General features: G+C 36.3%; 2 protein-coding genes across 3 annotated transcripts in view; one reads left to right on the forward strand and one right to left on the reverse strand.

The window, feature by feature from the left end:
• Nucleotides 1–14,500, reverse strand: part of LOC101887834 (uncharacterized) — a 188,964-nt gene that overhangs the window by 141,150 nt on the left and 33,314 nt on the right. The window contains exon 1 of one of the 2 annotated variants that reach the window (XM_059130803.1): nucleotides 6,470–6,490. The exons of the other annotated variant lie outside the window; for it this stretch is intronic. Coding sequence (XP_058986786.1) covers nucleotides 6,470–6,479 — 10 coding nt within the window. The 5' untranslated portion in view covers nucleotides 6,480–6,490. Of the gene's footprint in view, nucleotides 1–6,469; nucleotides 6,491–14,500 lie in introns of those variants that run through there. 2 annotated transcript variants of the gene reach the window in all.
• The window catches only part of LOC101899842 (G-protein coupled receptor dmsr-1), a 455,946-nt gene that overhangs the window by 113,359 nt on the left and 328,087 nt on the right, over nucleotides 1–14,500 (forward strand). The window lies entirely within an intron of this gene.

Consider the following 14,500-nt stretch of genomic DNA (forward strand, 5'->3'; position numbering starts at 1 on the left):
ACCGATTTCAATAAAATTTGGCATACTTATTTTCAGGCCTAATTTGGTTGTATGTGCAAAATTCCACACTATTCTGGCTGATATTACAAGTTTGGTGCACAATAAAAGGCAAATCGGACGAAGATATATGTGGGAGCTATATCTAAATTTTGACCGATTATCTCCAATTTCAATAGAGTTCGTCCTTGGGCCAAATAAATGTTTTGTGCAAAATTTCATCTGGATCGGGTAATAAATGCGAACTGTACTTTGTTTTAGAAAAATACATGGACAGACGGACGGACATGCATAAATCGACTCAGAGTGTGATTCTATGCATATCATCAAAAGGAACTATGGGTCTATCTCGTTTCCTTTTGCCTGTTACAAACAAATGCACAAAGACATAATACCCTGACCACCTTGTGGTGTAGGGTATAAAAACCTTTTTTGGAGGTCTGTTGTTTTTTTAAAAATATTTTTTGAAATCTTCTATCCCATTCTCTCTCTTCGCCTACGTTTTTCAATTCATTTATTATTAATAAAAATCAACAATTTGTTAATTGGGCTGTGGGATTCCAAACAAAACTCATCATCACCAGCATTTCCACAAACGGTTTCTGCTTTATTGCGCTTTGAACAATAAAATGATGCAACAGAATTTAATTGTTGAAAAATGCGATTTAAAAACAAAATTCTGCTTAAAATACAAAAAACAAAAAAATAAATAAATAATATATTATAAAAAATTGAATCAAAATTCAGTTATCAAAAATATTTTTCACTAGATCCAGAGAGTGGGAAAGAGAGAGAGCCTGCAAAATAGGAGAGGGCTTACTTTCATGGATATATCGCGTTAAATATTTCCTGTTTTTCGATTTTTCTGTCCCTTACTTCGTGTCTGACTATCTGTGGTCCAATTCCCCGTTTTCATTAAATGGAACACCAAATTCCAGCTCACCAGCCACCAGATTATGGGAGATACATTATCTGCATGTGAGTGCGTGTGTGCAGTGATAACCTCTGCGAATACAGTTCACGTTGTGTGATTGTGCGAAGGAATGACGGCAATATAACTGTAAACCGGCTGTGGCAGTAATATTCGCCAAAGACACACAAGGGGGAGGTGCCCTATCACTAGCTCGCTAGCTTATTTGCCTAGTTGGCTGGGTGGCTGGCATATCGTCAGATAAGACACTGTGGTTAACTACACAGACCTGTCATCCATAACTACAACAAAGACAACAATAACAATAACAAGAAGAAGAGCGGGGGCAACCACAGCTCACAATCTAAACTAAAAGTGATTAATACAAGCAGCTGACAGGCAATAAATGCCGCTGCCATTATTATCGCTCGGAAAATGAAACCGTGGCGGCAGTGCTGATTAGGAAAATGATGTGATATATTTTGGATGGATGAGGAGAACCGCAAGAATTGATAATAATTATTTGGAGTGATGGAGGGGGGAGGAGAGCGAAGTGCAAAACTATAAAATTTATTTTTGGAAAAATATTTAAAAAAAAATCCATGAACCTTGTATGGGAAAAAGGTATAAAAAATATTAAAAAAAACATAAATTCTAAGGTTTTTAAAATCTTTGAAAAAAAATATTTATTTTAGGTCACGAGGTCTGTGGACTTGAAAAATGTGTATTTTTAGATTGCAGATCGCTTTAGTCTTTCAAGCTTTTTTTTAAAGAAGCTACGTTCGCCGCTGTCTCTGAAAAAAATGTGTTTGGATTATTTTAAATATTTATTTTTTCAAGGACCAACAAAGAAACATTTTCAAGGATCTTTAAACTTTGATTTAAAATAATTTTTTTTTCAAGGACCAACAAAAACCTTGCATTTTTAAAAATATTTTTTTCATGGACCGACAGACCAACAAATTTTAATTTGTATACCCTACACCACAAGGTGGTCAGGGTATTATGTCTTTGTGCATTTGTTTGTAACAGGCAACAGGAAACGAGATAGACCCATAGTTTCTTTTGATGATCTGCATAGAGTCACATTCTGAGTCGATTTATGCCTGTCCGTCCGTCCGTCTGTCCATGTATTTTTGTAAACAAAGTACAGTTCGCATTTCTTACCCGATCCCGATGAAATTTTGCACAAATCATTTGTTTGGCCCAAGGACGAACCCTATTGAAATTGGACATAATCGGTCAAAATCTAGCTACAGCTCCCATATATATCTTTGTCCGATTTGCCTTTTATTGTGCATCAAACGTGTAATATCAACCTGAATAGTATGACATTTTGCACATACAACCAAATTAGACCTGAAAATAAGTATGCCAAATTTGATCGAAATCGGTTCAGATATAGCTCCCATATATATTTTTCATCCGATTTGTTATTTTTGTCCTCCGCAGCCGTAATATGCACTCTGTAACAACAATATTTGGGGAAATATATCAAATACAGCTCAGAAATACCTTTGCTAAATTTTATCGAGATCGGTTCAGATTTCGATGTAGCTTCCATATATAACTTCGTCCGATTTACCTTTTATTGTGCACCAAACGTCTAATATTTGTCCAAATGGGATGGAATTCGGCACTTACGACCGAATTGAGTCTAGAAGCTAGTATGCCAAATTTAGTGAAGATCGGTTCAGATATAGCTATAGCTCCCATATATATTGTTTATCCGATTTGTTGTATTTGTTACCCACAGCCGTAATATGCACTCCGTAAGAACGATATTCAGGGAAATATATCAAATACAGCTCGGAAATATCTTTGCCAAAGTTTATCGAGATCGATTCCGATTTGGATATAGCTCCCATATATATCTTTATCCGATTTCAAATTAATTGTGCACCAAATGGGCAATACAAGTCCGAATTTAAAAGTTGCAAATGCTTCGGCATATTTAGTCTTTTAGACTTCAAATCATAATTGAATTCTCCCATAAAAACTTTTAATTGTTATGCGGACCTCTACTAAATTAGCAAAGTGGTGTAGGTTATCATAAAGTCGGCCCTGCCTGACTTTCTAAGACTTTCTTTACTGGTTTAAAGTAATTTCTTCATGGATCATAAAATGTGGATTTTTAAAAATAATTGATTCAAGGATCAACAAACTTGGATTTTTAAACCATTGTTTCAAGGGCCAAGAGAAACAACAGACCAACAAAAAAAAAAAATTAACTCGAGGACTATAGGTCCTTTATAAAATCATCTTTGAAAAATGGGCCATTTAAAGATCATTTTATCAAGGACCTATAGTCCTTGAAAATATATTTTTTTTTAAATTGTTTTTCTAGGACCACCGTGCCATCAAATGTGTTTTTTAATTTAATTTTCCGAGGGCTGACTGACCGGAGTGTATTAAAAAAAAAAATCAAGGACAAACCGGAAACAAATTACAGGGGCCAATAGTCAAGCGTGGATTTTTATCAATACATTTGCAAGGACTATCAGGGCCTTTAAACTTTATTTTTGAAGGATCAGCGGTGCAACAAATGTGGATTTTCATACCCTCAAGGATATGGCTACAGAGGTTATATATCATTTGATACGGCCAAAACCTGCCGTATGCGTTAGACCCTAGGTATCTGTGGTACAAAATCCGTTTCAGGACATTTGGAATTGATCTAGCGATATCCGTCCGTCCGTCAGTCTGTCGGGCTGGTTCTAACGATAACTCTCGAAGGGAGTATCCAATTCGGCCCAAACTTGGTACATCGTAATGTTATTATTATCAAACTTAGATCGAGTTCGGAGATGGGCTATATCGGTCAAATCCCCACAAAAATATTTTACTGCACAAAAAGGGAAAGGATAATCCAATTTTGCAAATCCCAACTTTGCAAATCCTAATATTTGCATCAGTGTTAGAATCAAGTATCTCCCCCACATAGCGTCAACATTTTAAATAATTAGAACACTTATATAATTTATTGTCTACAAATTACAAATATCACAATATTTTTAGTAACCCAAGGTTCTGGTGTGAGGATGGAATATATCGGTCCACTCCTTTTGGTACCTCTCCCCTAAAGGGTCAAAAATTTGTGTATTCATGAAGCTCATAAAACACGAAATTAACATCCGATTCCATTCGAACTTGTCACATCTCAATATTTCCATCAACACAGGATCTGTTATAAAGATGGTAGAGATCGGACCACTCTTTCTGGTACCTCCCCCCAGAAAGTGTCAATATTTTGAATAACCAAAAAGATTATTAAATCCGAAATACCCATCCGACTCCCAATATTTCTATCAACACAAGATCTATAATAAAAATGGTAGAGTTCGGACTATTCCTTCTGGTACCTTCCCCACAAAGGGTCAATGTTTTAAACAATCAAAACGATTAAAAAAAATCCGAAATAAGCATCCATTTCTCTTCATATTTCACACATCCCAATATTTCTATCAACACAAGATCTGCTGTGAAGATGGAATAAATCGGTCCACTCCCTCTGGTACCTCCCCCACAAAGGGAATTTTTGAGTATCAATGAAGCTCTTAAATCGCGAAATTAACATCCGATTCCATTCGGACTTGACACATCTCAATATTTCTATCAACACAAGATCTGTTATGAAGATGGTAGAGATCGGACTATTTCTGCTGGTGCCCCTCTCACATAGGGTTCAAGATTTGGAGAAAAAAAAAAAAAAACGAAAAAAGGGAAATAAGCATTCAACTCATGGTGATGGTGTGGGCCGCCATAACAGCTGATGATCGCTCTCTGCTCGCGGCATCAGAATAAAGGCCGAATATTATCGCGAAAATATTCTTGGAGGGTGTATTAAAGCCACGCAGGCCCGTAAACATTTTGGCCGCAGACCTTGGACATTCCAACAGGACACAGCACAATTGCAGTCAGCAAGCGCCACCCAAGAATGGTTACAAAATGAGGTTCCTCGCTTCATTTCCAGCGCACAATGGCCACCAAAATCTCCGGATACCAATCCTCGTTGGACTATTGTGCCTGGAGTATTTTGAAAAGCAAGGTTGGCACTAAAAATACCAAAGTGTCGATCACCGCAAGCAAGCGCTTCGCCGGGAAGAATGGGCCAAAATACCACAGAGCAACATTCGGGCAGCGTGTGACGGTTTTATTTGCCGTTTGAAGGCCATAATTCATGCCAAAGGTGACCAATTCGAACAAATCTAAACGTTGATGCTATTTCCGACATTTTTTGCTTTAATTAAATTAAATTTTTCTAAAAAAAAAAAATGAAAAAAAAAATGGCATTTGACTTTGTTGCAGTTTTTTTTATCTCACCCTGTATCTGTTACCTCTCACATATTTCCATATTTTCCAAAAATTTTCACATATCTCATATAAAGTACAATATAGTCCAAATTTGTCACGCTGTAATATTTATATCAGTCAGGTCACCCACGAATTGTTCAATATTGGCCAGCTGCTTCCGAACCTCCCCCATAAAGAATCAACAGTTTGAGTAATCATAAGTCAAGGCTGGGGGCATGTTTTTTTTTTTTTTTAATTTCAAGTCCCAAGGAAAAATAACTATTATTTTTACACCTCTTCCACTACCCTCCCCCCACTCTCCCTCAAAAATCACCTGGTTTTTGATAACTTTAAAACGCAATTAAGGAATTTCTATTTCTATTTGTTTTTGTTTTTTCAAGACAAAAATAGAATTCGGTTATAAAAACGTGAATAAAATTGAAAAACCAATTGAAATTACATCTCTCCTTCTTATCCTTTCCCGCCTTTTTCCATGAACTCAACTCGAACTTCAGGTATTTTTGTAAAAGCGGAGAGGACAAGGAAAAACACCAAAGAGACGTGGAAATTCTTGTTACTGCTTTAGCTCACCTGAGGGGGAATTTTTGTTGGAAACCTACGCTTAGTTAGAACACGTGGGCTTTAACAATCGCACCATATTCGGCTGGATGATGGAGGAGGAAAAAATAGAAGTAACCGCACACACACACACACACAGACCCATTTCCATTTGGGGGGAACCTAATTTATGACGTATTGGGCGAGAGTATTTATTTTATAAATAGATTTTCCACGAAACAACAACAACAACGGAAAAAGAGAATGACACGAGAAGTCTGCTGCTGGCACGCAGAGTATCCACACGAACAGGGCAGGACGATGGGGAGGTGGGGAAGTTATTATTTAGTATTCAATTTGACCTGGTAAGTTATTGGGAAAAGGGAGGGTCATGAAGAGTTATTTCTTTGGAGAAAAATTAAATATTACAAAAAAGGCATTGCCAGAGACTGGTTAAAGGGACCTTTCTTGAAAATCCTGAGATCCTTAATCCTTAAAATAAAATACGGCAATATAATAAAATTATATTCGACACGGACTCAAAAGAAACGATTCTATCGTTATCAGAACTTCAGGGCTTGAAGAGTGTTTTCGACTAAACAAGAGGATATTGAAAAAGAAAAAAAACGTTGCCAAATTCAGGACTTTTTGGAAAATTCTTTGGATTTATCTTAATAAAGAATAATACATGTAACCAGTATAAACACTTACCCAGGGTCATGGGCCTACTAATATACAACTTACCTGTAAGGAAGGAGAGAAGAAAGAAATTGATTAATGTTTTAAAAAAAAATTAATAATTGAAGCAATCATTTTAAATAAAACAAAAAACAAATAAGAACGAGTAAAAAAGGACCGAACTTTGAATAAACTCCGCCTCCACCATTTTGAGTTCAAAAAAAAAAATAAATAATAAATAAATAAATAAATAAATAAAATCCATTAAAAATTCAGTTAAAATCTTAAAACCAGTAAAGAAAGTCTTAATGTCGGGCGGGGCCGACTTTATGATACCCTACACCACTTTGCTAATTTAGTAGAGCTCCACATAACAATTAAAAGTTTTTATGGGAGAATTCAATTATACACGCTTGATTATAATTATAAATTGGAGTCTAAAAGACTAAATATGCCGAAGCACTTGTATCTTTTAAATTCGGACTTGTATTGCCCATTTGGTGCACAATTAATTTGAAATCGGATAAAAATATATATGGGAGCTACATCCGATTCGATATCCGATCTCGATAAAATTTGGCAAAGATATTTCTGAGCTGTATTTGATATATTTCCCGAATTATTGTTGTTATAGAGTACATATTACGGCTGTGGGTAACAAATATAACAAGTCATATGAACAATATATATGGGAGCTATGGCTATATCTGAACCGATCTTCACCAAATTTGACATACTAGCTTCTAGACTCAATTCGGTCGTAAGTGCCAAATTTCATCCCATTTGGGCAAATATTAGACGTTTGGTGCACAATAAAAAGTAAATCGGACGAAGTTATATATGGGAGATATATCCAAATCCAAACCGATCTCGATAAAATTTAGCAAAGTTATTTCTGAGCTATATTTGATATATTTCCCCAAATATTGTTGTTACAGAGTGCATTTTACGGCTGCGGAGGACTAAAATAACAAATCGGATGAACAATATATATGGGAGCTATATCTATATCTGAACCGATTTCGATAAAATTTGGCGTACTTATTTTGAGGCCTAATTTGGTTGTATGTGCAAAATTCCATACTATTCGGTCTGATATTACACGTTTGGTACACAATAAAAGGCAAATCGGACGAAGATATATATTGGAGCTATATCTAAATTTTTACCGATTATCTCCAATTTGAATAGGGTTCGTCCTTGGGCTAAACAAATGATTTGTGCAAAATTTAATCTGGATGGGGCAATAACTGCGAACTGTACTTTGTTTACAAAAATACATGCACAGACAGACATACGGACGGACGGACATGCATAAATCGACTCAGAGTGTGATTCTATGCAGATCATCAAAGGAACTAGACCCGTTTCTTTTTGCCTAAAGTGTGTCTTTGCTAATTCATTGTAAATTTATTTTGACGGACATTCTAAGCCCTCCGTACCCCTTTTTTGAGTATTTATTAAGATGTTTTGCGGTAGAGTCCTCCAGTTGTCTAGCTTTAATCGAGACCCATGGTATCTCCTTGAGTAGTAGTTTTGTACAAAAGGTTTATACATAATGTGCGAATTTTTCCTAAAGAACTATTCTCCTTGAGGGATTTTTTCCTATGAGAAAAAGTCCCCTCAGCCAAGTGAGAATTTTTTCCTACACAAAGAGTGGGTTCAGCTTATAGAGAAATATTTTTCCATCGAAACGACTCCTTAGGTTTTTAAGGAATCATGCTCCGTGAAATGGGATTTTTTTTCTCTACAGAAAAACAGTTTCCTCGGTATGCCCAGGAATTTTGTCTTACTTTTGCTTGGGATAAGTGAAGATGTTGGCATTGTTTTTTTCTTATTCTTCGTTTTTTTTCTTGGAAGTTCGTGCTGCTAACTCACATATCCATTGACTATGTTCATGAACCTATGTTGAATTGCTGGCAGTTGGTAAAAGGCGGCAGAACACAGAAATGTTAAGCAAGGCAATGAAATTCCAAGTGGTAATGAACAAGAAAATTTCGTTAGACCAACAATCGGCAAGGAGAATGAGTTGTACTCAAGGAGGTAATAACGGAGTAAAGTATTTGCTTAAAATTTTCCATGTTCGCGGCATGTCTTACCACACCAAATGTGTATTGTTGGCGCCATCAACTGCGAAGATACTGAGGTATACACTTGGAAAATTGTGGGAAATATATGTGTGTAGCAAAACAAAAACAAAAGAAAAATTTCTTCGGGAGCTTAAGGTTTTTCCTACATTAATTTTCGGAGACCCAAGGATTTTTTCAATGGTATATTTTTAGAAACTTTTTTCCATAGAAAAAAATAAATTTTTAGGAACCTGTTGATTTTTTTTCGACTGAATAAAACTATCCTTGTTAATGAAAAATATGGATATGTCCAGGAATCAAATGCATTTTTTTTTTTGAAAGAGAATCTTGTAGTTTTTTTAAACCTGAAAAATTACATTCTGTTCTGGAGAAAAAATGATACCTATTTCGATTATTTAAAAAGAAAATATCAGTACCCAGATGATTTTTAATTTAAATATAGTATTCGAATCTCCAAAAATAAACTTTCCACAGAAAATTTTCCGCCAAAATTCCCCAACCGTTTTGTGAGAAGGGTTTCGAATATTTGTCATTATTCAAACAAAGTGAAGAACAAGTAAAAAAGCTGTTCGGCCCGGCCGAACTTTTAATACCCTCCACCATTTGGTACAAATTTGGCAATTTCCAAAAAATAAAATTCGTTAAAAATTCTGTTAAAATCTTAAAAATACTGAATGCTTATACGACGACGTGGGCCTGCATAGGCAACTTTTGTCATAAGTTATTACACTATTTAAATGCGAAACTTGAAGAAAAATCTGTTTATAATGTCGCTAAAATCGTCAAAATACCGAATATGGGGGGCACCGTTACATGGGGGCTATACGAAGACGTGCACCTGCACTGATAATTTTCTGGCATGGGATGATGTATCCATTACGAACTTCACATGCGAAATTTGAAACAATCCCGATAAATAATATCGCTAAAATCATCAAAATACCGAATATCGGGAGGTACCGTTATATGGGGGCTATATGAAGACGTGGACCTATATGGCCCATTTTCTGTTTTATGCTGCAGTATCTATTACGAACTTCAAATATCAAATTATTCTGCTGATTCTGCTAAATAATGTCGCTAAAATCATCAAAATACCGAATATCGGGGGGTACCGTTATATGGGGGCTATATGAAGACCTGGGCCCACATTTCTCATTTTTTTTAATTAGAATGTAGTATGCATTACGAACTTCAAACATCAAATTTGAAACGATTCCGGTAAACAATGTCGCTAAAATCATTAAAATACCGAATATCGTGGGGGGGGGGTACCGTTATATGGGGGCTACACGAAAACGTGAACCTGCACAGATAATTTTCTGTCTTAGGTTGTAGTATCCATTACGTACTTCAAATGCCAAATTTGAAACAATTCCGGTGAATAATGTCGCTGAAATCATCAAAATACCGAATATCGGTAGGTACCGTTATATGGGGGCTATATGAAGACGTGGACCTATATGGCCCATTTTCTGTTTTATGCTGCAGTATCTATTACGAACTTCAAATACCAAATTATTCTGCTGATTCTGCTAAATAATGTCGCAAAATCATCAAAATACCGAATATCGGGGGGTACCGTTATATGGGGGCTATATGAAGACGTGGACCCACATGGCTCATTTTTTGATTTAGAATGTAGTATCCATTACGAACTTCAAATACCAAATTTGAAACGATTCCGGTAAACAATGTCGCTAAAATCATTAAAATACCGAATATCTGGGGGGGGGGTACCGTTATATGGGGGCTACACGAAAACGTGAACCTGCACAGATAATGTTCTGTCTTAGGCTGTAGTATCCATTACGTACTTCAAATGCCAAATTTGAAACAATTCCGGTGAATAATGTCTCTAAAATCATCAAAATACCGAATATCGGGAGGTACCGTTATATGGTGGCTATATGATAACTTGGACCTACATGGCCCCTTTACGAACTTAACCTGCCTACTGGCAAAATATACATGTGTGCAAATTGTTAGCCTTCTATCTCAATTTGTTCGAAAGATAGCGTGATTACAACAGACAGGCAGTCAGACGGACACACAGACAGGCAGACGGACATGGCTAAATCGTCTTAGAATTTTACGCTGATCAAGAATATATATACTTTGTTGGGTCTGACATGGGTATTTCGAGGAGTTACAAACGGAATGACAAAATTAATATACCCTCCATAGTATGGTGGAGGGTATAAAAATAAAGAACTCGGTAAAACAGCCGACACACAAGCATTGGACAGAGATATTCCATGCAATGAAACTGCCAGCTACATATGGCCGGCGAGACATTGCGTCGCCACATCCACTGCTAATAATTACTGGTGAATGTGTGGAGTTTTCTTTTTCCCTAATACGTCGTATGGCTATAGCACAGTTCCTGAGGGGACCTTTTTTCTATAAAAAAAAAACATTATCCGAGATATTTTTCTATAGTTTTTTTTTCTATGGAAAAAATCTTTCAATGGAAAACTTCCCGTCCTCCGGGGTAATGTTTTTCTACAGAAAAAAACAGCCTCCGGAGGAATATTTTTCTATAGAAAAAAACATCCTCCTGAGCTGATTTTTTTCTATAGAAACAAGTAAAATAATATCAGTCGATTTTGCCGACAGATGTATACCTCCAGCCTTGAGTTATGATTATTCAAACTGTTGACCCTATATGGGGGAGGTTCCGAAGCAGTTGGCCAATTCTGACCAATTCATATCTGACCTAAGACTGAAAGAAATATTACAACGTGCCAGATTCGGACTATATCGACTACTTCCTTTAATTTATATGAGAAATGTGCAAATGTTTTGGAAAATATAGAAATATACGTGAGGTAACAGATAGAGCGGACCGAAGTATTGTTAAAAATATTGATATGTGCGAAATTTGAAGTAAATCGAACATTTATATCCAATTTTATGCGAAATCATAAATTCCGATAAATTACATATTCATATCAGATTTCTGGTTAAGGGAAATATTTAGATAGCATATTGTACAGAATCTCCGACTTTTTTCGCAAGTTATGACACATATACATATTGGAAATTGTAACCCTTTGTGGGTGAGGTACCAGAAGGGGTTGGCAGATATATATCAACTTCACAGCAGATCTTGCGTTAGCAAAAAAATTTGTAAAGGAAAAAATGTATAAAATTTGAAGAGAGAAGAGAATGCTTATTTCGAGTTTTATGAGCGTTTTGTTTTTCAAAATTTTGTACCCTTTGTGGGGGAGGTACCAGAAGAAATGGTTCGATCTCTACCATATTTATAACAGATCTTGTATTTATGGAAATATTGAGATGTACCAGGTCTGAATGAAATCGGATGTTAATTTCACGTTTTCTGAGCTGCATAGATATTCAAAATTTTGACCCTTTGTGGGGGAGCTACCAGAAGAAGTGCGCCGATATATACCATCTTCACAGCAGATCTTGTGTTAGTAGAAATAATGGGATGAGTAAAATATGAAGAGAACCGGATGCTTATTTCGGATTTTATAACCTTTTTGGTTTTTCAAAAATTTGACCCTTTGTAGGGGAGGTACCAGAAGCAATGGTCCGATCTCTACCATCTACATAGCAGATCTTGCGTCGGTGGAAATATTGAGATGGGCCAAGTCTGAATAAAATTAGATGTTGTTAATTTCGTGTTTTATGAGCTTAATGGATATTCAAAATTTCGATCTTTTGTGGGGGAGGTACCGGAAGGAGTGGATGGTTTATCGCATTTTCTCACCAGACCTTGGGTTAATAAAAATATTGTGATGTGTGTAATTTGCAGACAATCGGATTCTTACATCACTTTTTATGAGAGTTATAATTTTTCAAAATGTTGACCCTTTGTGGGGGAGGTACTTGAGGGAGTGGATCGATATTATCGATTTTTGCACTTGACCGAGAACTGAGGCAAATATTAGGATTTGCAAAAATAGAGCAAAATCAGATTATTGCTTCCCTTTCTGTGCAAAAAACGTATTTTTTGAACATTTCGACCATTTGTGGGGGAGGTACCAAAAGGAGTGAACCGATATTGTCCATCTTAACACCAGACCTTGGGTTTATATAAATATTGGGATGTGTGAATTTTGAAGACAATCGGTGTCTTACATCACATTTTATGAGAGTTATAATAATTCAAAATTTGGAACCTTTGTGGGGGAGGTACTTGATGGAGTGGACCGATATTTTCACACCTGACATAGCTCTGACGCAAATATTAGGATATGCCAAGTTGGAGTAAAATCGGATTTTCCTTTCTCTTTCTGTGCAGTAAATTATTTTCTTTGAAAATGTTGAAATTTTGTGTGAGAGGTAGCCGAAGGAGTGGACCGATATTGCCCGTCTTCGAAGTCGATCTAAGTTTGATAATAATATCTCGATGTACTAAGTTTGGACCAAATCGGATACTCCCTTCGAGAGTTATCTTGCGCACCAGCCAGCCAGACAGACAGAAGGACGGACATCTCTAGATCGACTCCAAATTTCCTGAAGTGGGTTTGATCTAAAGGAACCTGGGGTGTAAAACCGTTATTTCGACTAGACACGTTTTGGTCGTATCAAATGATATATCCCCTCTGTAGCCATATGGCTGAGCGTATAAAAAAATCACTTGGCGGAGGACATATTCTTAAAGAGACCCTTCCACAGAAAAATATCACCACCTTTCCTTGAGGATGGTTTTTTCCATAGAAAAATTTTCCTCAGGTCCCTGAGGATGGTTTTTTCCATGGAAAAAATTTCCTCAGGTCCCTGAGGATGGTTTTTTCCATGGAAAAAATTTCCTCAGGTCCCTGAGGATGGTTTTTTCCATGGAAAAAATTTCCTCAGGTCCCTTAGGATGGTTTTTTCCATAGAAATTTTATTTCATAAAAAAAAGCCGTGGGAAAACTTCCCGTCAATATACGAAAGAACCTTTTTCCAATAAAAAAAAAAATTCAAAAAGTAATGATGTCCTCTATTTAATATAAACTATTTATTTATTTATTTATTTATTTTATAATGAACATCAAATAAATCAAAACAAAGGGAGATTTCTTTAAGTTCTTAAATTAAATTTATGAATAATGAATGCATCTGGCCACAAAAGAAAAAAGAAAACATAAATAAAACCCCAAAACTTTGTATCCTTTGCTAGGAAGAAAAAAACAAACAAAAAAAGAATGGAAATTCTACAAAAATTCCAACAAACAAATGGCAGAAAGTGTAACAGGCAAGCAGACTACCCAACAGGCTATCCACAAAAAAATAAATAAAAAACGCCCCATAATGTATAACTCAGATGCCACAAAGTCCCAGAAAGCATTGAAATGTGGGAAATTGTTGTGAGGAGAGGAGCGCACACACACACACACACACACACACCTAAACGAAAACAGAATAAATGTACAAAATATAACCAGGACAAACTCCCACACTCACAACCAAAAAAAAAAAACAAAAACAAAATGGAATGGAATGGATGACTGGCCGTTGCTTAGTATCTGCCCCCAGACACTTAAATTTAGCAGAATATTCACAAAACACAACACACACACATAGACATACAGACACTGACAAGGCTCCACATGTATTGTGAAGGACGAAGGACATGCCAACAATCATTATGCCATAACTTTACTTAGTTTTCCACTTCCCTTGATGTGAGTGGGAAAGGCAAACCCATGAGGTGCGGGGAGGGCGAGAGGATGAAGGGTGTAAATTAATGCCGTTATTTTATGGATGTCATTGTTACTGTTGTTGTTGCTGTTGTAGCACAACAGCCATGGCCTATTTGACACCCTGTCGTCCCCGTCACCCCACCACCATCCAAATGTAAGACATATTTCCAAATCCTCCACTCGGGTGTTCTTTACTTGCCTTTGCTATTCCTCATTACAAGTCAACAATTCTACAGATGGCAAAAGTTTCCATGGCAATGTAAGGATGAAAATACGTTTCAGATGTGGAGAGTAATTTTTTGGTGAGAGAGCAGGAG

The sequence above is a fragment of the Musca domestica genome, unplaced genomic scaffold, assembly GCF_030504385.1.
Source record: "Musca domestica strain aabys unplaced genomic scaffold, Musca_domestica.polishedcontigs.V.1.1 8, whole genome shotgun sequence".
Lineage (NCBI taxonomy): Eukaryota > Metazoa > Arthropoda > Insecta > Diptera > Muscidae > Musca > Musca domestica.